We start from the raw sequence: 21,320 nt of genomic DNA on the forward strand, positions 1-21,320 counted from the left end.
GATACCTACACGCGCGTTTTTATCTCTCTTAACAGTTGTTTCTCTGGAGAGAGGAGCAAGGAACGGAAGGAATGATCGCGGAACGTCTTTTTCAGGTTGTCTGTCTGTCTCGCGCTCAGCTTTGCGCAGATCTCAACAGTGTTCAGGCCGCGGAATTCAAACGAGAACATTTTCTTACTGGCGCACCGCCGCTTTCCCTGAACAGAATGCTTTCTTCGCTAACGGGTACACTCGCGCGACAAGATGGAGAAAGCGTCTTCGCATTTGACTCCTCTCCGATTTTACGACTCAGGGGGAACTGCGCCCTCGTTCTGTTCCGTTGTCGCGAAAACTGCGTTGGCTTCTCTGGCCTCGGTTTTCTTTGGCTTCTCTGGCCTCGGTTTTCTTCTCTCGAAGAAGGGAGAGAACTGCAGCGTGTGGGTGTACCGTGGAATCTCTTGGAACTGTGCAAAGAGGAAAGAGGAAAGAGAACTGCGGCAGGTGCGAACGCGCCGAGCCATGCTGTTCCGTGGCGCTGCTGCGGGGGCGTTGCGGGGCGAGAGAGAGAACAAGAGAGAGGAAGAGAAACGGAGAAGAGGAAGAGAAGAAGACCGAGAGAAGAAGACGAAGAAGAAGTGAGAGAGAGAGAGGAGAAAAAGAAGAGAGAAACGGAGAAGAGGAAGAGAAGGAAAAGCAGATAGAGGAAGAAGAGAGAACAGGAGAAGAAAGAGAGACGGAGAAGGAGAAAGAGAAGAAAGCTTACGTTTAGATTCGTCTTTCCGGGAAATGGTGGTAAGGAACAAAGGTGGAAACTGACCAGAGATCGAACAGTTGCAGATGACAAGAAAAAAGACTCGGTGCGCAGCTTGCGCGCGGCGAGCTGTCCTATACAAGGGACGCGCGAAAGTCGCATGTCCCTCTCTTCTCCAGATTTCCTCAAATGACCGCATCACAGAGAAACCGCTGTAGAAAGAAAGATGCCTCGTTGTTCCTCACTGGGTGGAACGAGAAACGCAAACTGCGTAGCCAGGCTCCCTTTTTCCGAGGTCTTCAAGGCGCTTCTTCGCGATGTTACTCACCTGCCCTGCTGTGTCTCAGCGCTCCGCTCCCTCTCCGATTTTTAGGTCTCGTTGTCTCTCTTTCGTCTTCAGAGTTGAAGAGTTCGCGCGAACAAGGAGAAAGGAAAGGCTAGGAAGCAAACAGGGGGATGCGAAAACAGGGGAGAGACAAAGGGAGGCCTGGCGGAGAGGCGCCGGCAGGCCATGACCCTCAAGTCCGGGGAGAGACGGACATGCACGCAGGATTTTTTTCACATGCAAAGGATTTTTTTCTTTTTTCCTGCATGCTCTTGCTCAATTGAAACGCGTCTTCAAGGTGTCGTCTGTCCTCTCTTTCGAGTTGAATCCCGACGGTTCTCCGTTTTTTCTCATTTTCCAACAGAGAGAGCGCAGGAGAAAAAGGAAAGGCTCTCGCTGCTTCACCGTCTGCGAGCGAAAAAGACGGACTGGGAGAGGAGACACAGAAGCGCGTTTCAGGCCGCGGGCGGCGTCCTTCACAGAGGCGGGGAACTTGAATTTCTTCGAAGTCTTTCGCGTTGCTCGAAAGCCTTTGCCTTGCAGTGGTTTCTGGAGACGCTGTCGACTTCGTCTCTCCCGCTGCTTCTTGCATCGTGGCTTCCCTCCCATCTCGAGCTTTTCCTCTTGGTTTTTCGCGTTGCCTTTCCCCGGCTCGTTCTCTCTTCGTCTTCGCTCTTCCTCCTATACCTCTGTTGTCGTCTCTTCCTCTCTGCCTTCTCTTCTCTCGTCGCTGACTCCGCCGTTCCTCCACTCTTTCCTCTCCCTTCTCTCCTTCTCTCCTCCTCTCTCCCTCCTCGTCGCCTGCGAGCCTCGTTGCCTGCGAGCCTCGTTGCCTGCGAGCCTCGTTGCATCGTCGTTTCGTTCTTCCTCGTTCCTCAGCTCTGCGAGCGGACGCGGACTCATGGCGCTGTTTTGCCCTACATGTCACAACATGCTGCTGGTGCGGCAAGAAGTCACCATGCAGTTCCACTGCAGAACATGTCCCTACGTCTTCAACATCAAAGAAAAACTGACTCGGAAAATGCCTCTGACTCCAAAAAAGGCCGACGAACCTCTGGACGAAAGCCAAGAAGCTGCTCGGGGCGCAAAAGCTCCAGGTAAACACAACTTCCACATTGATATAACATACATCTGCAAAACTTACATACACACAAACTTTCATATACATACATGTATACCTTTAAATAGAGAGACATAGATATAGATATAGATAGACACGTGGAATACATGTTTCCTACGATATAAACCGTCATGTCGGGAATGTGTGATATAATTATATATATATATATATATATAATGTGCGATATATGTTTAATATATGATATCTACATATATAATATATATAATGTGTGATATATATATATATATCATTTGAAAAAATCTTTCCTCCAGAGGACCTCACCGTTTCGCAGTACATTGCATGTAGATCTAAAGAGAAGGGAATCACATGGACAGCGGACACAGGTATCTACGTTCATGAGATTACATAGAAATATATATGTATATATATATATTTGTATATATATGTACTCATGTGTACATGTAAATGCATCTTTGTGTGTACGTACCCATGTACATATCTCTATGCATATATATATATATATATATATATTTATGTGTCGATTATGAATATTTACGCTGGGAATTTGGAGAGGAGAGTTCCGCGTTAGAGGTAGAATGGACATCTGAACTCTTTTTTTATCGTTTAAAGTTTTTTCATTTCTAGCATAACTTCGGTTTGGCCTCGATGCGGTATTTCCCCATTTTTCTTGTCATTCAGTGTCTTGAGGTCCGTTCTCTCCACACATGGCTACCGCTGTGACAGCGACCTTTCCTGCCTTCGTTGTTTTTCGCATGTTGACTTCCCTCGTTTATTCGATTTCATCTGGACGTTTCTTTTCACCCTGTCGCCTTGTCCGTGCTCTTCCTTTCTGCTCTCCATGTGCACTCTCATGCGTCTGTTCTGTCCAATTTCGTTTCGTTTTCTCAGCTTCTTGTCCCAAGTGCTCGCACACAGAAGCGTATTTCTACGAGATCCAGATTCGGTCCGCTGACGAACCGATGACCGCCTTCTACTGCTGTTGCAACTGCCGTTTCCGGTGGAGAGAGAACTAAATGGTGCAGAGGACATCTTCGTCTCCTTCTCGCTGCTGTCACTTTCCAAGTTTCCCTCTGCTCTCTTTCGTCTCGTCTGCCTCTCTCTTTCGCTCTCTTCTCGCACTCCACGCTCTCTCGTCGCTCTTCACCTCTGTTGCTGCGCCTTCGCGTCTGTGTATATCTCAGTCCTTCTCTTCTTCTCTCTCTCTGGCACTGCGGCGGTCTCCGTGACTTTTCCAAAGACAAGTTCCTGCCCTTTCTGTAGTGTTTATCTTCCGACTTCCTCACACGTTTGGAAGACAAAGAACTTTCCATGAGTAAGGCGCCTCGGCCTTCCAAGCAGTTCAGACGAAAGTCGCAAGCGGATGAGCTTTTTTTCGAGTCTCCCCGCTCTCTTCCTCGCACCGCTACACACAGCTTGTCCAGAGCGAACTCGGCAGCATGCGAAAGCAGAGCGAGAGAAGACGAGAAGAGAGAGAGGAAGCCATGGAGAGAGATAGACAAACACAAGGAACGGAATGAAGGCGGAACACAGGCAGCCAGAGAGAAGGAAGAGAGAGCGCACACAGAAAAAAGGAGAGAATGATACAGAAAGAATGAACGTCAGATGCAGAGAGCGATGCGCCGGATTTTCAGCGAGCTTAACCGTTTCCGACTTCGTGCACTGCAGCTCTGCAAATCCATGCGCCTTTTGTCTGTGGTCATTTTCTCTCTGTTTGTTCCCCGCCTTGAAACTCCTTTTTGAGTGAGGATCTTGTCTCCCACAAATGTAAATATAAAAACATCTAGTGGAGCTCTGCACTTAGACCTAGGCTCGCGCGCTTGCATGCGTTCAAATCTCAACACACATGCTTGCATGCGTTTGAGTCTAAGCTCACGCCTTATTGCGAACCTTCAGGCTGTCTCTGGCCTCGTCTAGATCCAGGAGTGACAGGAAGCGGCTGCTGCAGCTTCGCAGCATTTAAGAAGTCTCGAGCTTCGTTTGTGTACCAGGTTGCTGTGAGATGGCACAAGGCATTCTACGCGCATCACATTTGTTGCAGGCGTCGACTGTGGTCCATCTGCATGCGTCGACAGCATCACCCGGGTCGCTGAGCCTTTGTAACGTTGTCGGATTGACTCCTGAAGCAGCAGCTTTTCATGCCTCGCTCTGCCTTGAATGAAAGACTCTGGATGCATCAATTGATCGGGACTTCTGTAAAAAGAGTGAAATGCAGGGTGTGACCTGCTGCATGGATGTCAAGTGTGAAGCGCATCCGCAGAGACCGCCGATTCCGCACAGTTCTCTCAACAAATCAGAATTCAAATCCACCATTAAAAATGCTCCAACAGTCACTCCTGGGCAAGGAGTGGAGGGGGACGCGATGAACACACACATCCACTCTCCTCAATTCATACCGTGAATGTAAGTGTATACAGAAAGAAACAAGAAAGGAAGCCGACGCACAAAGGTTCACTTGTAGTTACGGCGCCTTTTCACTTTGTCAGTGAGTTTATTCCTCTCCAAAGAGGTCATCTTCGTCTCCTTCGGGGAGATGTTCCTCTGCGTCTTCCGCTGGCGACAAACTCGCTTTCAGTCTCTTCGGGGAACTTCCTCCCTCTGCCTCGTTGTCTAAAGTGTCTCCTTTCCGCCTACTTGGTCTCTCTTCTTCTCCCTCACCCTCGTCCCGCATCTCGTCCGCTTGCGCAGTCACTTCCCCCAGTTTTGCCTGTCCGAACTCTCTTGGTTCCTCTTCCCCCGCCGCGTTAATCCCTGGGTCTCCTCCCTCCTCTGCATGGCTCATCCTCTCCGACTCTGTCTTCGACTCTGTCGCGGTGTCTTCCAGGCGCTGTGCCTCTTCTGCTTCTCTCCTCCGCTTCTCCTCTTCTTCGGCTTCTCTCCTCCGCTTCTCCTCTTCTGCTTCTCTCCTCCGCTTCTCCTCTTCTTCGGCTTCTCTCCTCCGCTTCTCCTCTTCTTCAGCTTCTCTCCTCCGCTTCTCCTCTTCTTCGGCTTCTCTCCTCCTCTTCTCTTCTGCTTCTCGTCTCTTCTTCTCTTCCTCGTCCTTCTTCAGGCGATCCTGGACAGCCTCGGAGCGCAGGTACACAGCAAGGCGTTTGTCGGCAGCGAGAGAGACGACAACGACACCCGAGGGTGAAGCGGCGACACCGCAAATGAAGTCTGCATGACAGTGAATGCATGCAGCGATCTCGTCGCCGGCTTCGCCTAGGCCTTCGACGACGCGAACTTGGTAGAACGCAGAAGATCCGTTGTCTTTCGAAGAACTCTCCGCGCCGTCCTGGGGGTCAGGCGGCGCGTCCGAGAGAGCCGGCAACGCGGAGGCAAAGGACGCAAACGAGGTGAAATCGAAAGCGTTGCATGCAGCCACGGTCAGGTGTCCACGACGCGAGTACGGCCGAAGACAAATCAGCGAACGAACATCCCCTGAAAAAATCAAGCCCCACAACCCAAAGGCTCTCAGGTGAAGAACTCCACGTGTGCACTCCCCGTACGCTTTTCTACCGACAAAAGAGAAACGTACCACACATACAGAGATGCAAACGTATACATATATATATATATACATATTGATATACATATTGATATATATATATGTATACAGAGGTACACATTTATATATTTGTATATAGATATATAGATACATCTTATGTAGAGGGACATGTATGCAGAAAGGTGAACGGACGGATGCGCTCCTGCATGCACTGAAAAATATCTCCTCGATTCGCCCGGGCAGGAGTTTCACGGTGACGGCTGTCGCCGCATCCCCGGCTCTCTCGCTGCCCATTTCCGAACTCGTCTCAGCGTGTATGTGTATAGAGAAGTTCATTGCATTGGTAAAGGTTCAGCGGGAACACAAAAATACTACTTTAAGAAAAACTTGTATGTATTTGGAAGACATCTAGATGTCTCATGCTGCAACCTTCTCCATTTGTGTCCATGCCTCCATGGCGACCCCTGCCGTTCTAAACACACACATTTATCGATACCAATCTATATCATGCTGTCTAGATGCGTTCATAATGGACAATCTCTACATTTGCACCTATCCTTCGATGGCCGTAACTCCTTCTTTCCCTCGCACTCTCTGATTCTCACCTGAAAGATAGATGTGCACATATATATATATATATATACATATATATATATAGATATACATATATATAGATATATGCATAAATATATATATATATATATATATGGACGAATATGCAAGTATCTATTTGAGTATTTACGTATGCATAGTGCATATAGTATGCATATAGTATGTGTGTATTCGGAGCGAGGAAGAGGTACGTTCCGGGCGTTTTTCCTGAGTTCTCACCGGCGCAAGTTCCGCTGGCAACTTTGCAGAGGACAGTGCTTCGAACTTGAAGGGTGTGCTGAGAGGATGCGTCCACTGCCACCGGATTCAGTTGAAGGATGCGGACGAAGCCGTCGGTGCATGCGACGTAGAGATGGAGAGAGCCGCGATGTCCCTGCCGCCGCGGCCGCCAAGCCATAGACGTCATCTGCAGAGCGAACGTACAAAACAGGCCGCATGTGTGACAGAGAAAACGCGGCCGAAGAAGTGAACTCCCTGCCAAGTGAGAAAGTCCAAATCCACGGATCCACATGCCCGGTCTTCACAAGAAAACCTGCACGGACCTCGCAGATATTTTATATGTACCTGCATATCAATAGAGACATATGTATATACATTTATATACATATATATATATATACACACATATATATATATATATATATATGTATGTGAAGATGTGCGCTTTCAGATGGAGAGTTACTCGCAAGGCACTGATTTGTCAACGAAGACAACGTGTACTGAGGCATTGTCTGGTAGAGTTGTCAGAGCCGCTTCGTGAAGTGCATGCAGCGGACGGAGACAGATCGGCTCCAAAAGGAGATAGATGGGGGCACCCAAGGGGGCTGGAAGCGGTTCGCTGCGGGATCCTGTGCCGAAGAGAGGACAAGGGATGCAGAGCGGCGTTTCTCACCTCTACTGGAGCAGCTTCACTGAGTTGCGCGACGACGGTTGGAAGGTTGAGGAGAACAGGTTGTACGAACGGCATCGGATTTCTTTCGTCGAAATTCTCGTCTTCTTCGTCGCGATCCTTGACGTCATCTCCAGCCGCAGCCGCCTCTGCGAGGGCTGCTTGGTAGGCCTTTTCCGCCTCCGCCGCCGCCTCCTCGAGTTTCTGCATGCGTTCTTTCTCCCCAGGCTCAGCGTCTGCAGGCGTGGATTCGCGCTGAGCAGCGGCAGCGAGAGAGGCCTCGTCGCGTCTGCGTCGAAGCTGGTGCAGGCCCAGACGTCTCGTTTCTTTTTCATTCCACGCATGCAGAAGACTCTCATGTTGTCTCCGCAGTTGCATCAACAAGCCATCGGGAAGCAGAAGCAAAGCCACACAGCCGCACACCGCGTCCCCCGCAGCCAGCCAGCGACTTGCGGAGCGAGAAGTAGAAGCGTCGGTTGGGAGAGGCGGCACAAACTTGTGGGGGTCCATGGCAACCGCGGCGATGCTGGAGAGGAGGAGAGGAGCACGAGGCGCGTGAGAAGTTTTCTTTCCGGAGAAAACGAAGCCGGGGAACTCCGCAATGCGTTGGCCAGACTCGCAGTGGTACAGGCTTAGCGGCGCTCGACAGGCAGCGCCTTCGCGGCCGACTTGGTCAACTGAGAGAGGTACGCTGCTGCCTGCAGCGAGCATGGCGCCATCGGGGAGGAATTCGACGCATGCGACGTTTGCAGGCGACTCCGAGCCTCCCAGAACCGCCACCGGCTTCGGCCCAGCATGCAGTAGATGGCTGACGGAGGCAGGCAGCGCCGTTTTGGACTGAGTGGGCGGAGAGGAGCTTTGAGCAGAGTCTCCCGCGAAGACATCTGCCAGCCAAGAGGGCAGGGAAGAGCAAGACGTTAAACTCTCGAAGGAAGAAAGAGCGACATTCGCCGACGCAGACAAGGCGGACAGAGAAGAGAGAGCCGCCGGACTCACGTCCCAAATGTAGCCGATTCTGCAGAAGAAGAGAAACAAATGAGGAAAAACGCAGCGATGTGCAGAAGAGAGGGCGGCGGAGACAGCGAGAAAGGAGAGCGGAACGAGACAGGCGTGGAGAGAAGGAGCAGGAGAAGGACAGAGATACTGAGACACAGACAGAGGGAGACACAAACGAAGAAGCGACAGAGAGAAAAGAAGGAGGAGACATGCATGTGGGCTGCTCGTGAGTCGCCGCAAGAGGCTGCCATGTAGACATCGGCGACAAGGCTACAAGGATGGGAGAAATGCGAAAAGGCGAGGTAAATATGTCTGTGGAACGCCACACAAGGTGAGAGGGGGAGCCTTCTGAACGAAGGCGCCTTGCTCCTCGCTACGCGCCTTCCTTCCTTTTCGTTCGAAACCTCACGAGGATTGTGTGACGGCCGCGAGTCGCTCGCGAGTGCTGTTGAGTTTCAGCTGAACGACGGGCGACACCATGGAACCGAGGACGCCGACAAACTGCCATTCTGCGGATTTCTCTTTCCCGCGTGTATGGACAGCGCGTGCATGCAGCGGCGCCGCCTCGGTGCCTCTGTCGCCGTCGCTCTGCTGGGCAACGAATTCGCTGAGGAGGTCGCCGGGAAGCTTCCAGACGCAAACGAAACCGGAAATGCTGCCTCCGCCCACAAACACATGTGTGCCTGTACAGCAGACGCTGTAGCACCGCTCGAGATGTGCAGCTGCAGGAAGCAAGGAAGCTAAAACGAGAGCGGGCACCGAGCAGGCAGACGAAGCACCAGAAGCAGAGGAAGCAGAAGCAACAGAAGCAGAAGCAACAGAAGCAGAGGAAGCAGAAGCAGAGGAAGCAGAAGCAACAGAAGCAGAAGCAACAGAAGCAGAAGCAACAGAAGCAGAGGAAGCAGAAGCGGTTTGCTTGCAAGTAGCCTGGCTTCCCGCAGAGGAGCGTTCCTCTCTTTGCTGGGGGAGTTCCTGAGCCTGAGAGGCAGGCTGGCGACCCTTTGAGTCGGCCAGTGTCGACGCAGCCATGGTGAGCAGTTTCTTCGCTTTTTAAACATGCACTGGTCCGAGTCTGCAGCCTCCAGAGCAGACAGCATCCAGCATCTACAACCGCATGTCAACTCAGATACACGGATGGACAGAATCGATGCATGCACCAGGTGCGAGAGGAGTCAGGCAGGACGGTCTTGCAACACAAACCGTGTCTTTGAACGAGTTTTCCTCCGGTGATTGCGAGCCTCGTCGCCTTCCTAGGCGAGGTTTTTGGTCTGGATCACGGCGGTAGGCCGTCGTGACGGAGCGAGGCAAGCTCGAGGGAAGGCAAATCTGAGTCGAAGAAGCGAGAAGGAAAACAGAAGCGAAGAAGTCGACTTCCAGGTGAAGATGCGTCGACTGAAAATACCGCAGTCGCGAGAAAGTACACTTCATAAAATCCTCGCAGGCGACGTGTGGCAGAAACAGACATCGCAGTTTTCCCACAGCCGTGGAACGACCAGAGCGGGAAACCAGTTCTTTCCGTCCCGCCAGATGCGTCGTTTGTCGACCGAAAAGAAAAACGAGCAGCTGTGGTAAACGATTTTGCAGCATACTGGTGGCACAGACGAACAAATGCCGCTGCATGTGGTGAGACACGGGCAACGCTTTTAGAATTTGCATGCATGCGCGCAAGCGGGCTGTTCCAGCCGCAGGTTCCACCAAGGAAAATTCCTTCGTTACTCCCTGCCATTCTTGACGCACTCCCTTATTCCGACAAGGCTGGTGCTGTGGGTGTCCCTTGTAAGCATCTTTGTCGAGTGAAAAACGCGTCGTACGCGGAGGACAACTCGTTTAGGGAACCTGGATGTTCATACGCGATCGTGGATGACCGTTCCAACCTCTGTAAAAGCGGAGCAAGGGATCCACCCGAAAAACTGCTAAGAACTTGCTCAACAGCTTCTGGTCGGTCACGAACCAGTCCGTAAGTTCTTCGTGACCGGTATGGAGGGAGGGGCGTCCCGACAAGAATTTTGAGGTAGATTCTTCGCCTGTGGTACCTGCGGATGACACTTGACTCTTGTATGGTGTACTCCGTTACAGGTGGTGCCACTGAACATTATACATGTACGATGGTACTGTCAAACGAGGAAGCCTTTGCATGATGTCAAATGCGTGCTTTTACACTGGAGTGAAACGGAACGAAAGATTTACTGGTTTGCCGAAACACGGCGAGACAGAAGAGCGACTCGGTGATTGTCATAACGCTCATGTGTTCCACTTGCAACGTTTGCTGCCCATTGCGTGTGAGCCTACCACCGGCAGAAGAGTGTATCAACAAACAGACACTGAGAAGACTCCAGTATCTCTTAATTTATCTGGTACTTCTGAACCACGTCGAGTTCGTTGGTAGGCACTGCTTCCACTTACAAAAGAAAGCGTCGGTAGTCCATCGTGAACAATTCAGTGCAGAGATTCACACTCCGTCGACAGAACGGCCTGCATGAAGCCGTGAACCTCGAAATGTCTCTTCTGTCGGCGAACTCTCCCCACGTAACAAACTGGCTGGAGCAACCGGAAGAAGGTGATCCCCTATTTTTCCAATTCTACGGTTCAAACGGACACATCAGGCTACCGACATTGCTTCTTCAGTGTCTTTCCACCACGTAGACTTCCGTCGTGCGGTATTTCCTCCCACCGTAAACCAATGTTGCGAATATCATCCAGACGGCAGACTCTCTGCCTCAAAGAGGGGCTCCCAGATGTAAGTCTCGGTTGGTGTCTCGAAGAAAGCACCCACATCTGATTGCTGTTTGAATGACATCGATTTTTTCCATCGAAGTCGGAGTACATTATGCTTAGAGACACTCTAGTGCACGACACAAAAGAAAGACACGAGAGGAAACGCCTGTTTCTCCTCACCGTGTAGAGTCGGCTGTCTGTTCTAAGAGCTCAACTTTCTCTGGGCGCCCACATATGAGCGCCGCCACAATATCTGCCCGCAGTGTGAACGGCAGACAGTAGCCGTTCAGCGAAAAACTCGTTCAGAATCGCAAGCCCCAAAAGCTTCTCACTCAAAATCGAGACCCAGCTGGCTACCCCTGCCCCTACGTTAACGAGGTGAAGCAGCTCCACCGCACTGGGATTTCCCGCGGCGACGTGTTCTTGCCGATACACAGAAAAACAATAAAAAAACTGTGACTGGCCGACTTATATCAAGTGCGGGCGGGGCACCGAAGAAGGCAGTCACTTGCTCTGTCTAGAAAGTACACACAGAACCTGTTTCAGATATCGATTCACGTCAAATCCAGCTCTTTGACAGAACCGAGATAACGCTTCTTCGGGTACTCGTCTCGTGTCCGATAGGCAATGCCCTTTTTCTTTGACCTCTTGTATCCTCTCGGCGGATAACGCTTGAGCAGCTCACCAGCGACAGGCTTCCGTGAACCCCGCGGGAAAGCGTGCAAAAAAGGCATGTCCGTCTGGCTTTCGGTGCTTCCTATCCTTTTTCCTCTCCAGTGCCAGGAAGAAAATGCGTGCAATGACACTCTGACTGGGTCGCGAAGTCCTGCATTTCTTCGGGACGCACCGATTTGAACCTCTTTCTGTTCGCTCGCCAACCCAACACCGGCAAAGCACAATAAATCGTTACAGATGGCCACTGCGTTCTGGGGACACCCGGGCTTCGTGTGCAGTACATAGACTCCACGGTGCGACCGGCATCCACACGTAACTGGACAGGTAAACTGGAAATCGCGCGTTTTCCACCGCCTTTAGCCTGCAGTCTCTTCACAATAGCCTCAAGGAATTCGCATAGACAACTTGGGCAGCAACATTAGCGGCTTGCCTCCTCAACCTGCGGTATTTCCTTAAGAAAAGTAGTTTCAAGTACACTTTGAGATGGTCCACAAGTTCCTGAGGTGCGGAGTCCAGTGGCACATCCTCCGTCAGGAAGTCTGCCTCCCGAAGAGCTCGCAAGAGTACCTCTCGAATTCCCTTGCGGCAAAGGCTCCCCGCTACACAGGCCATGTTTACGAGTATCGAGAGAAACGGATGTTTCAAAACCATCGACAGCAGCATTGCTGCCTGGGTTGTGACGAACATGAAAGGTTGGTAGAACGTTTGTCTCTCCGGCGTAAGTCCCATGAATCGAATGACAGCCGCAGCCGCCCTCCCAGCTCTGCTTGGCTCCTCTCTGGCGCTCCTGCCGAAATCCTCCGAGCATCGATTTACCTTTCTAGTGAATTCTTCGCTCTTGAACACGTCCGAAGAGACCAACCCAATGTATACTGGCAGGGAGAGAGCTGCGCATCCCGGAATTCTATCCAGGAGATGTTTGAGCTTGACCGTGAGGCGCAAATCTGTTGCATCGAGGACTGGAAATGACAAACGTCGAGGGTCCCTATTGACGAAAATGGAGAAACTTATGACAGTTGTGTGAAGAGCCCCAAACGACTGCTTCCCCAGGATTTCTTGGACCGTCGACCTGCAGTCATCAGGTTCCGGGCTGCCCTTGCAGAGATTCTCCAAATCCACGAGTTGTTCACGGAATTGTTGAAGACAACGGTCAAGGAGTCTCCGTTGTGATGGAAATGAAGTTGCTGGATCACCGTCACCATCGGGATCGGGTGCACTCGGAGTGAGTGCAGAGCGTCGACTGGCTTTCCTCTGTTCCCACTCTTCTTGACGCTTTTTGTGTTCCTCCCGTCGAGCCGCCACTCTTCGCTGCAGGTCGCTGCCTTCGTATTTCCAACCTGGGGGCCGGGATGTCGGTGGGTTTGTCTCGTTGGTGCCTTCAGTGAAAGACAGTGACTGAGCAGGGAAAGTGCTCCTACCGAGCTCCACATCCGAATTGAGGGGAGACGACAAGAACGAGGACGCGTCCAGGTGGCCGAGGCTCCGCTCAAAGCTCTTCGCCACTGCATTTGGTGAGGTAAAAGCAAACGCACCAACAGCCACGAGGGCTGCGATACAAAGCTCTGTTCTCTTCATCCTAAGCGAAGAACGAGACAGCGGGGGTACACTGAGCAAAGACCGCGTTGGGCGCCAGGCAACTTCCGGAGAGTACGCCGCTAAAAAAGCTGTCACCGCGACGGCAGAAGTTGCTAAACATCTATGCAAGGGTAGGCAAAAAATCTTTTTTGCTGAAAAGAAATTGGTCAAGAGTCACGCGGCCTTCCGCTGGAAGGCGGCGAAACAGCTAGCTGATTTTATTGCGATAGACCGCGGTGCCGCCGTTGGAGGGCCCCCCCGCACAAAGAAAGCATGTCTAAGTCGAAGATTGAGTCAAGATGACACGCTCGCAGAACCAGTTGCGGCTCTTGCGAGAAATGAAATGTGAAACAACCTTGTGTCAAACGTGGACGTGACTGTGAACTCAACGCGCCTGTCTGGATCTGCGCAAGACAGCTCGGCTCGCGTAGCATGTGGGGAGGGCGACACCCTCTTCGTCGCTTCGTATTCTCAGCTTTACCAGGCGTGATGCACGTTTCTATCAACTATGAACATTTCAAGACGCAGACACAATCACTCAGCTCGCTGGCGAAATACATATCGCGGCCCAGCTTTGCGTCTCTCGATCGTCTGAATGAACGTGACCGCCATGATGCGTAGACACCGCTAGCAACGACGGAAAGTGATCTACCTACGGACAGCTTCCTACGACTTTTTCCCAGCGTCCTAGATCTTGCTTTTGTGAGAGCGGCTATAGCGATGAGAAAGCGCCACTTGAGATGAGACCGTCGGCGGCGATCGAACAGCGCTAGATGAAAGCTCATCTCCGCTAGGTTTACTGCCTGTCGTTCATTCGTGCAGTGATTATCTGCGAACTTCGCGCGGCTACGTTGCCGATGCTCTTTCCTGCTCACTGATGTTCTTTCTGTTGCGTGTCTCTTGCCATCCAACTTCTCGCTTCTGGTGCCATTCTGCCATGTTCAACACGGAGAGAGCTTACAGCCGTCATCATTGTATGCGGTACGAAGAAGCCGCACTGTGACCATTTGAGTATTCTTGCCGCAGAGTCGGGCTGCGCCCTTGCGAACAAATGCCAGCAAGATCCAGTCAGAATGTTCATGACAGACTTGATATTCCTAGGGGAGTCAAAAAAGGGTGGAGGGATTCTTGTTGTTTTCCTGTGTGTCGCACTTTGGGCGTCGACAGCCGGAGTCACGCGTTGGAGTCGCCTTGTCCTTTCCCATTAAAGGAGCTCAGAAGAGGCGTGATATACAACTAAGTAGACTGCAAGTAGACATGTTGTCGCACCTGGTCGCTCTTGTGCATGCGTTTTCTAGGTCTGCTGCCCTGCTGCGGCCAGTTGTGCCGTCTCGCTGTGTTTCGTGGTTTTTCTCGCTTTTTTCTGGATTGCGATGCCGTCTTGTCGATCGATTCTGCTCTGGATAAACAGGACGGGCAATAGTGAAGTAACGGGCTGCACCCTGTCTACTGCCCGTAGTGGCGTGGAACACACTGCGCTTCCTACTATGCTATTTTTTCTTCAATTGGACATGGAGCAGAAAGAAGAAAGTAGCGAGTCTGTACGTTTGGTATCCTGCAGGACACACTCGTCTACACAATTCATTTACTTTTCGTTTCCGAGTCCGACTCGTTTTTTGAGCTCTTGCTGCAAAATAAAGGGTCTCTGGCTTGCCGGAAGAAACACCAACACAGAGCAGCAGGAATCTTTTCAGAGCAGTGAAAGTTAAAGTAGATCTTGGGAGCATATCGTCAAGTAGCAAAACAGTAGGTTCATCGATTTTATCTCTGGAAGGTAACCGTCGACTCTCCTGAAACCACACAGCGCTCCAGGGGTAGAGTATCCTGTAGACGCAGACACTCACGATCTAAACCAGCAATCCTGTGCTTTCTCCATCCTCCTCAGGAAAAACGGAGGAGACGGGCGAAAATGTAATTCTTTTCATCGAAATAATCGAAGTCAGCAGGCCTTTTTTCAGCGCCTAAAACCCCACTTTACTAGCAACGCTAGCGCTACTGTCAACTGGATATTTGCCCGGCGTCGAGCTCTACGGTTGCCCTGCTCGCACCACCGGAGAATTCAGATCATCTTGCGATACTTAGTGGCTTCACTGCACCTTTGCTCTTTTGAAGGGAAACAAATGGAAACGAAGTGCTCAAAGGAAGCCGACATCAGAGATCTGCGATGCTGTGTGGAGTCTTCCTTGGAGCGGGGCAGCTACATGCGGGCTACTCCTACGATTGACCGTTCCGTTTGTGGGTTCTTTCCGACTGATCCTTTTCTTTCTGAAAGCCCCGAGGAAACAAAAAAATACGCTGACAGTACTCAGAACGGGAAATCGTGCTTGTCGACGGAAGAACGCTACCGGCTGACAGGTATACGTTGCTACCTGCCCTTTATAGACTTCCCTCTATTTACGGCAGTCAGTGGCTTCAGACAGTAATTCTTTTGTAAGTCATCCTAAAGACGAGCAGAACAGAATTTCAAGACGTCCTTTCCTCTTGGAGCTTAGCTGTGGGTCACTCTCGACCGACCGTGCGACACACAGAACGCCCGCCTTTCGGGGGTTTTCTTGAAAGACGGACGCATGCGCTCGGTGTCGACAGTTTCTCTCTTTGAACGAGGGATGTTTATGAAGTTTCGCCTTCGGTTTCCTCGCACGTCTCCGTTCTTCAGCTGTCTCGTTTTTCACTTGAACTCTTCACGCGCTTCTGTCTCAACGGGTGTCTTCGTTTTGTCCGTTCTGCCCCAAAGCGCCTGCTTAGCTGACGGTGCTCATCGCAGACGGGAAGAAGTTCGAGCTTGTCGACTTCAGAGGGTTTCAATTCAGAGTATGCAGCATTCTACTTGAAAGTGTTTCTGCTTTTAGGCGCCACGGATTCCTGCGTTTTCGTCTTTCTCTTTTTCTCGGGTGGCTTTTGCGACTTCTTCACCGCCGTGGCGCGTGCCGACTTTTCCGTCTCCGTTTTTCCAGGAGCTTTTTGCTGAATGAACACAACGCCACATGGCCGGTTATTTCTTAGAGACGAACTGTACGACCAGCCTGTGTTTTATGTATGTCGTTTCAGCAGTCTTCTTCAGGCTAGACGCCATCAGATATTCGTCGAAGTCTCCGTCATTCATTAGACTGCATGCAGTCGACACGGGCGTTTCCCGCGTCGATTTTCCGTGTTTTTGTTGAAATTAGAAGGAAAAACCTTTTAATTCGACGACCGTTTTTTCTCATGTTCGATTTTCCCTTGTCCACCGTAACAAAGAAAGCCATCTCGTCGCTTTCCTCTGTAAACAGAAGACCATGGCAGACTCCCCGGTGAGACGTTGACGCCGAGCGTCTCGTCTTTGCTCCTGTCTCAGGTTTCCGGTTTCTCCCCGGTCTTTTCTTTTTGACTGTAAAGACTCCAACAGTACGCACCCTTTCCGCTTCGATCGTTGAGACGCATGTTTTCGCTGTCCCCCGTAGACGGTGAACTCGGTGTTTTTTCTACGCAGGTTTCCGGACTCTCCGTTGGTTCTCGGCTTCTTCCCTTTGCCGACAGAGTCCATCGCTGAACGCAGCGATTAACGTCTTGGTACCACCGGTTCTTGGCAGTTCGGAAGCCGTTTCTTCAAAAGTTACACTCGATATCTTTCAGGAACTTGGAACTTACCGCTTCGTTTTTCCCTTCTGGGTCTGCTCCTACCTACTCACCGTCCGACATTCCAGTAAATGTTTTGCTTCAATAATCTGACGATTCGAGCGTCTGTGAGTCTCGACGCACCCTGTTTTCTCCGTCACTGGGGGTCAGACTCTCGTTTCCCTTTATTCCTTTTTCGTAAACCACACGCTTGAGAAATGGATGTCCTTGAACGCCTGAGCGTCATCTCCCGCATTACCACAGAGCTCCACAACCACTGGGGAGTGAACGACCGCGATTTGGCCGAGTTCGTTGTGCATCTGGGAGAAGAGGCTTCTTCGCTGGACGAGTTTCGCGAGCAACTTCAGGAGAATGGAGCAGCGGTCTCCACGTCTCTCGCCGTCTCGCTCTACACGACGATTCAGAAGCTGTCTCAGAAGAAGCGAGCAGCCTCGAAAAAAGAGGCAGGCGCGCGAGATCTCTCGGGAAAGGGAGAAAAGAAGAGCGCAGCCTCCACCTCTGCTTCTTCCTCTTCTTTCTGTTCTTCTGCCTCCTCTGCTTCCGAGGCCTCCCGAGAGCCAGCGTTCCCTGATCACCATGAGTTGACAGAGAAGGAGAAAAAGTTCCCTGGCTTGTGCATGCCGAACGATTTCTCGCGACCGGAGCTTCAACTCGAGCGTCCCGACGATCACGCGCCTCTCTCCGAACATGCGCAGCGGCTGCTGAATGCTGAGAAGGACGAGAAAGAGCTGCAGAAGGAACAGAAGGAGGCGCTCAAGCGAGGCCGCGAGAACAAGTTCGCGCCCATCCAGACAGGCGCCAACAGCATCCCTTTGGGAGGAAAGAAACGCGACGGAGAGGCAGAGCGCGCTGGAGAGAAGAAGGCAGGTAGTGCCCCTGCACACTACTACGGCAGGAAAGGACCTATGATTCGCTATGCGATTTACGAAGGAGTTGTTGAAAAAGTTGTCGAATTTGGCTGCTTTGTCCGCCTTGAATTCGACGAAGGCACTCGACAGGGTCTCCTCCACGTCGCCGATATGATCAAAACCGATGGCCGCCCCATCCAGCCGCAGTAGGCGACACTGTGTCGATTCATGCAGTTGCAGTGTCTCAGGCGCGCGAGCTATCCACTTGCGTCTTTGAGACTCGTCGGTCGGCGGGCAAGCCTCCCGTCCACAGGCTGTTCAGCTCATGCTCAGAGAAGCTCTTGAGCGCGTCTCTTTTTTTGCCCTCGAGTTGTGGTGTCGCTTCTCAAGACGCTCTGCATGCAGTGGCTCTCCCTCTCTTCACACATCGTTTCTGGTCGGATGGAGACGCCTGGCGTCGCTGGGAACTTTTCGCGAGTCTCCCTCGCAAGAAAGAGGTTTTCCGGCGTTCCAGCGCTTGCCGGCTCGTTTTGTACTCCTTTTCCTTCTATGCAGAGTACATGCATGCATGAAGAAGACATCCCCTGCTCGGGATCCCTAAGGTCGCGCGTCCTCATGCCATTCCTCCAGCGAGAAAACGGAAGAGGTTTCAAAGCAGGGGAGTATTTAGAAGTCTCGGTGGGTGTGCTACACCGCTGAGGTGGACTGCTCTAGAGAATGGAAACCGAGGTTCGATATCCTAGATCTTCATGGCGTTTCCACCTCAGTTTTACGCATCCGTTTGTATGACGTGTGTGTGTGTGTGTCTTTAGGGACGTTGTGCACCGGAACATGGTGGTGAAAGTGAAGATTCTTGGTATTGCCGGCACGAAAATTTCCCTGTCGATGCGCGAAGTCGACCAGGAGACTGGCGAGGACTTGAAGCCTCGAGGCGAATTCGCCAGAAAAGAAGGTAACGCATGCCGCGTCGTCCACACCTGAATAGGGAGTACCTGTTCGACCGTCACGCTGTGCTTATTGCCAACGGGAGATCCGTACGTCTAGACTTCTGTCAGGAGAGGTGCCGACATGTTTACCTCTCCACGCAAAGCCGACGTAGATTTATCTGGATATCTCTCTCAGTGCATCAATCTGTATATCTATCTATATCTATCACCACATATATATATATATATATATGTATATATATATATATATATCTGTATGTTTTTCTGTCTATCGGTCTATCTCTCAACACGAGCGTTCGCCGATGGCTTCCTACGCGTCTAAATGGCTGTCTGAATCTGTGATTGTATGCAGTGTGTCTGTATTGCTGTGGGCGCATCTGTACGTCTCAAAAGCGCCTTGTCTCTTCAAGGCTCGTGACTGCGTCTCTACGAGAGGGCGCGACGTAGCTGCATTCGCCTGGTCGATGAGTGGACATCCGATGTGAAGGTCGCTTCGTACGAGCGTACTCGTTGTTAGTCTCCTTTTCTCTATCTCTTCGGTGTGTGTGTGTGTGTGCTCCACATTTCTGCGTCGCAGAGGACACCGCTGGCGAGAAGAAGAAGATTCGCATCGACGACGAAGCCGAGGAGAGAGAAAAACAAGGCATTGGGCGTCTGACCGGAATTCGCATTGATTCGAAAGACAACAACGTTGAGTCCCTTTACTGTCGAAAGCGCAAGTAAGTTTGGATGTGTGAAAGTCTCTTTTCAGTTCTCCAGCTCCCTTGTTTGCGGTTCCATCTCTCCGTCGATTTCTCGTTCCGTCTGTTTCTATTTTAACCAATTTGGGTCTCACGTCTCAGGCGTCTGAGTCTCCTTCTCGCTCACATCCATCCCTCTTCCATTTCTGAGACCATTCGCTCGCCTCCTCATCGCGTTCGCCGCAGTCCCCCAGGATGCCCTGGCGTCTCTGGCGACCTCGCCTGCAGTCTGCAGCCTTTCTGCGTGTGACGCCCTTGTCGTTTGGTTCTCTGCAGACTTATGAGCGACTTCGACAAATGGGAGGCGCAGCAACTTCTGCACAGTGGTCTGTTGACGCGCGAAGAACATCCGTTGTTTGATGAGGAACTTGGGATCCTTCCCTCAGCCGAAGTCGACGAAGACGTAGAAGTTGAGATTCGCGAAGACGAGGCGCTCTTCCTTCGAGGCCAGACAACGCGCACGGGCATGCAGTTGAGTCCGGTGAAGATTGTGGCGAATCCTGATGGGTCGCTTGCGCGAGCCGCCGCCACTGCCACTGCGCTGGCGAAAGAAAGAAGAGAAATACGCAATGCTCAAGAAGCTGCAATCCTCGATTCGATTCCTAAAGACATGAGCAGACCTTGGGAAGACCCGGCTCCTGGACCTGGCGAACGTACCATCGCTCAAGCCTTAAAGGTAAGGAAACAAGAAAACGACTCAACCACGGTTCGCGGCACACGGCTCTCGACGTCCGGTGAATGTTTCTCTGGTGAGATCGGTGCACGGCATGGCTGGCTTTTTTGCCTGTCTTGTTGAAGCATCTCTGTACTTCCGTGTGTCTCTGTAGAATGCATCTTAGAAATCTTGCTATGTAATCGTGTACACATGGACAGCGCTCGCGCCAGGATAACTGTGTATCGTGATACGGGGACCTGAGGATGTACACACATGGGAAGACGAAGCCTCGCGTCGACGCTTTCCTTCTGAAGCGCGAAAGTGGAGAACGAAGAACTTCGATATGATTTGAAGTGAGACACTGCAAACCGAGCGGTGAACTCTCCTCGTTTTGGCATGCCTGCCTCCAGGGTCTAGGGCAGACAAGTTACGAAATGCCAGAGTGGAAGAAGATGTACATTGGAAAGAGCGTCAGCTTTGGCCAGAAAAGCAACAAGAGCATTGCCGAACAGAGACAAAGCCTCCCGATCTATCGCCTCAGAGAGCCTCTGTTGAAAGCTATCAAAGAAAATCAAGTTCTCATTGTCATTGGAGAAACAGGAAGTGGTAAGTGCGTGGACACCCCTATATATATATATATGTATATATATATATATATGCATATATGTGTGTATGTATATATGTATGTATGTAGGTATGTATGTATGTAGGTATGTATGTATGTATGTAGGTATGTATGTATGTATGTGTCTGCATGCATCTGTGCAATCCCCTTCACCTCCGGTCCGGATATATGCAGGACGGTGTGCATGCTTGTACACCTGAACACACATATACATGCATAGATGTAGATATACATTCTCGCACATCTACATATATATATATATATATATGTAAATCGCCCACTGGCGCAGTCGCCTTGACCTTTGTTACATACATTCACGTATGCCCGTCTTTCTGTGTATTTTTATATGCATTTCTATATGCATATGTCTGTGCAGAGAGGTAGCTGACTGGGTGTGTGTTCGAGGATGCGGCCGAACGGGTGAGTGGAGTTTTGCGCTTGGTTTCAGGGAAAACGACGCAGATGACGCAGTATCTCGCGGAAGAAGGCCTCGTACCTCCCGGAACGATGATAGGATGCACACAGCCGCGTCGAGTCGCTGCGATCTCGGTTGCGAAGCGTGTGGCGGAAGAGTTCGGCTGTCGAGTTGGACAGGAAGTTGGATACAACATTCGTTTCGAGGACTGCACAAGTCCCGACACAATCATCAAATACATGACAGACGGCATGCTCCTCAGAGAGGCTCTCGTCGACGCCTCGCTCAAACGCTACTGCGTCGTCATGCTCGACGAAGCTCACGAAAGAACAATCAGCACAGATGTCCTCTTCGGCCTTCTCAAGGTACAAC

At 51.3% G+C, this 21,320-nt stretch overlaps 4 protein-coding genes across 4 annotated transcripts in view; 2 read left to right on the forward strand and 2 right to left on the reverse strand.

The window, feature by feature from the left end:
- The first annotated feature begins 1,440 nt into the window (after positions 1-1,440).
- On the forward strand, positions 1,441-3,808 carry POLR3K (DNA-directed RNA polymerase III RPC11). Its single transcript, XM_002364406.2, has 2 exons — positions 1,441-2,152; positions 3,046-3,808. Exons 1-2 carry the CDS (start codon positions 1,957-1,959, stop codon positions 3,168-3,170), a joined length of 321 nt encoding a protein of 106 aa, XP_002364447.1. The 5' UTR covers positions 1,441-1,956; the 3' UTR covers positions 3,171-3,808.
- Positions 3,809-4,086: 278 nt separating this feature from the next.
- On the reverse strand, positions 4,087-9,690 carry TGME49_312260 (hypothetical protein). The gene is made up of 4 exons (XM_002364407.2): positions 8,548-9,690; positions 7,146-8,157; positions 6,473-6,659; positions 4,087-5,574 (listed from the first exon to the last, which is right to left on the reverse strand). Exons 1-4 carry the CDS (start codon positions 9,165-9,167, stop codon positions 4,646-4,648), a joined length of 2,748 nt encoding a protein of 915 aa, XP_002364448.1. The 5' UTR covers positions 9,168-9,690; the 3' UTR covers positions 4,087-4,645.
- Positions 9,691-9,852: 162 nt separating this feature from the next.
- On the reverse strand, positions 9,853-14,007 carry ROP13 (rhoptry protein ROP13). The gene has a single exon (XM_018782705.1). The coding sequence runs from the start codon at positions 13,101-13,103 to the stop codon at positions 11,901-11,903; it is 1,203 nt and encodes a 400-aa protein (XP_018635488.1). The 5' UTR covers positions 13,104-14,007; the 3' UTR covers positions 9,853-11,900.
- A 1,751-nt stretch (positions 14,008-15,758) lies between these two features.
- The window catches only part of TGME49_312280 (pre-mRNA-splicing factor ATP-dependent RNA helicase, putative), a 13,927-nt gene continuing 8,365 nt past the window's right edge, over positions 15,759-21,320 (forward strand). The window contains exons 1-6 of the mRNA XM_002364409.2: positions 15,759-17,772; positions 18,379-18,518; positions 19,091-19,232; positions 19,530-19,929; positions 20,319-20,514; positions 20,982-21,313. Of these exons, the coding sequence (XP_002364450.1) occupies positions 16,916-17,772; positions 18,379-18,518; positions 19,091-19,232; positions 19,530-19,929; positions 20,319-20,514; positions 20,982-21,313 (2,067 nt within the window). The 5' untranslated portion in view covers positions 15,759-16,915. The remainder of the gene's footprint in view (positions 17,773-18,378; positions 18,519-19,090; positions 19,233-19,529; positions 19,930-20,318; positions 20,515-20,981; positions 21,314-21,320) is intronic.

This window comes from Toxoplasma gondii, chromosome XI, assembly GCF_000006565.2.
Source record: "Toxoplasma gondii ME49 chromosome XI, whole genome shotgun sequence".
NCBI lineage: Eukaryota > Apicomplexa > Conoidasida > Eucoccidiorida > Sarcocystidae > Toxoplasma > Toxoplasma gondii.

Excerpts from the sequence above, each read along its gene's own strand:
- ROP13 (XM_018782705.1), bottom strand. The coding sequence starts at position 13,103 with ATGAAGAGAACAGAGCTTTGTATCGCAGCCCTCGTGGCTGTTGGTGCG.
- POLR3K (XM_002364406.2), top strand. The coding sequence starts at position 1,957 with ATGGCGCTGTTTTGCCCTACATGTCACAACATGCTGCTGGTGCGGCAA. Across the intron at positions 2,153-3,045 it reads TCGGGGCGCAAAAGCTCCAG|CTTCTTGTCCCAAGTGCTCG; the intron begins GTAAACACAACT and ends TCGTTTTCTCAG.
- TGME49_312260 (XM_002364407.2), bottom strand. The coding sequence starts at position 9,167 with ATGGCTGCGTCGACACTGGCCGACTCAAAGGGTCGCCAGCCTGCCTCT. Across the intron at positions 8,158-8,547 it reads GCGGCCGTCACACAATCCTC|AATCGGCTACATTTGGGACG; the intron begins GTGAGGTTTCGA and ends CTTCTTCTGCAG. Across the intron at positions 5,575-6,472 it reads TGCCAGCGGAACTTGCGCCG|GGGATGTTCGTTCGCTGATT; the intron begins GTGAGAACTCAG and ends TGATTTTTTCAG.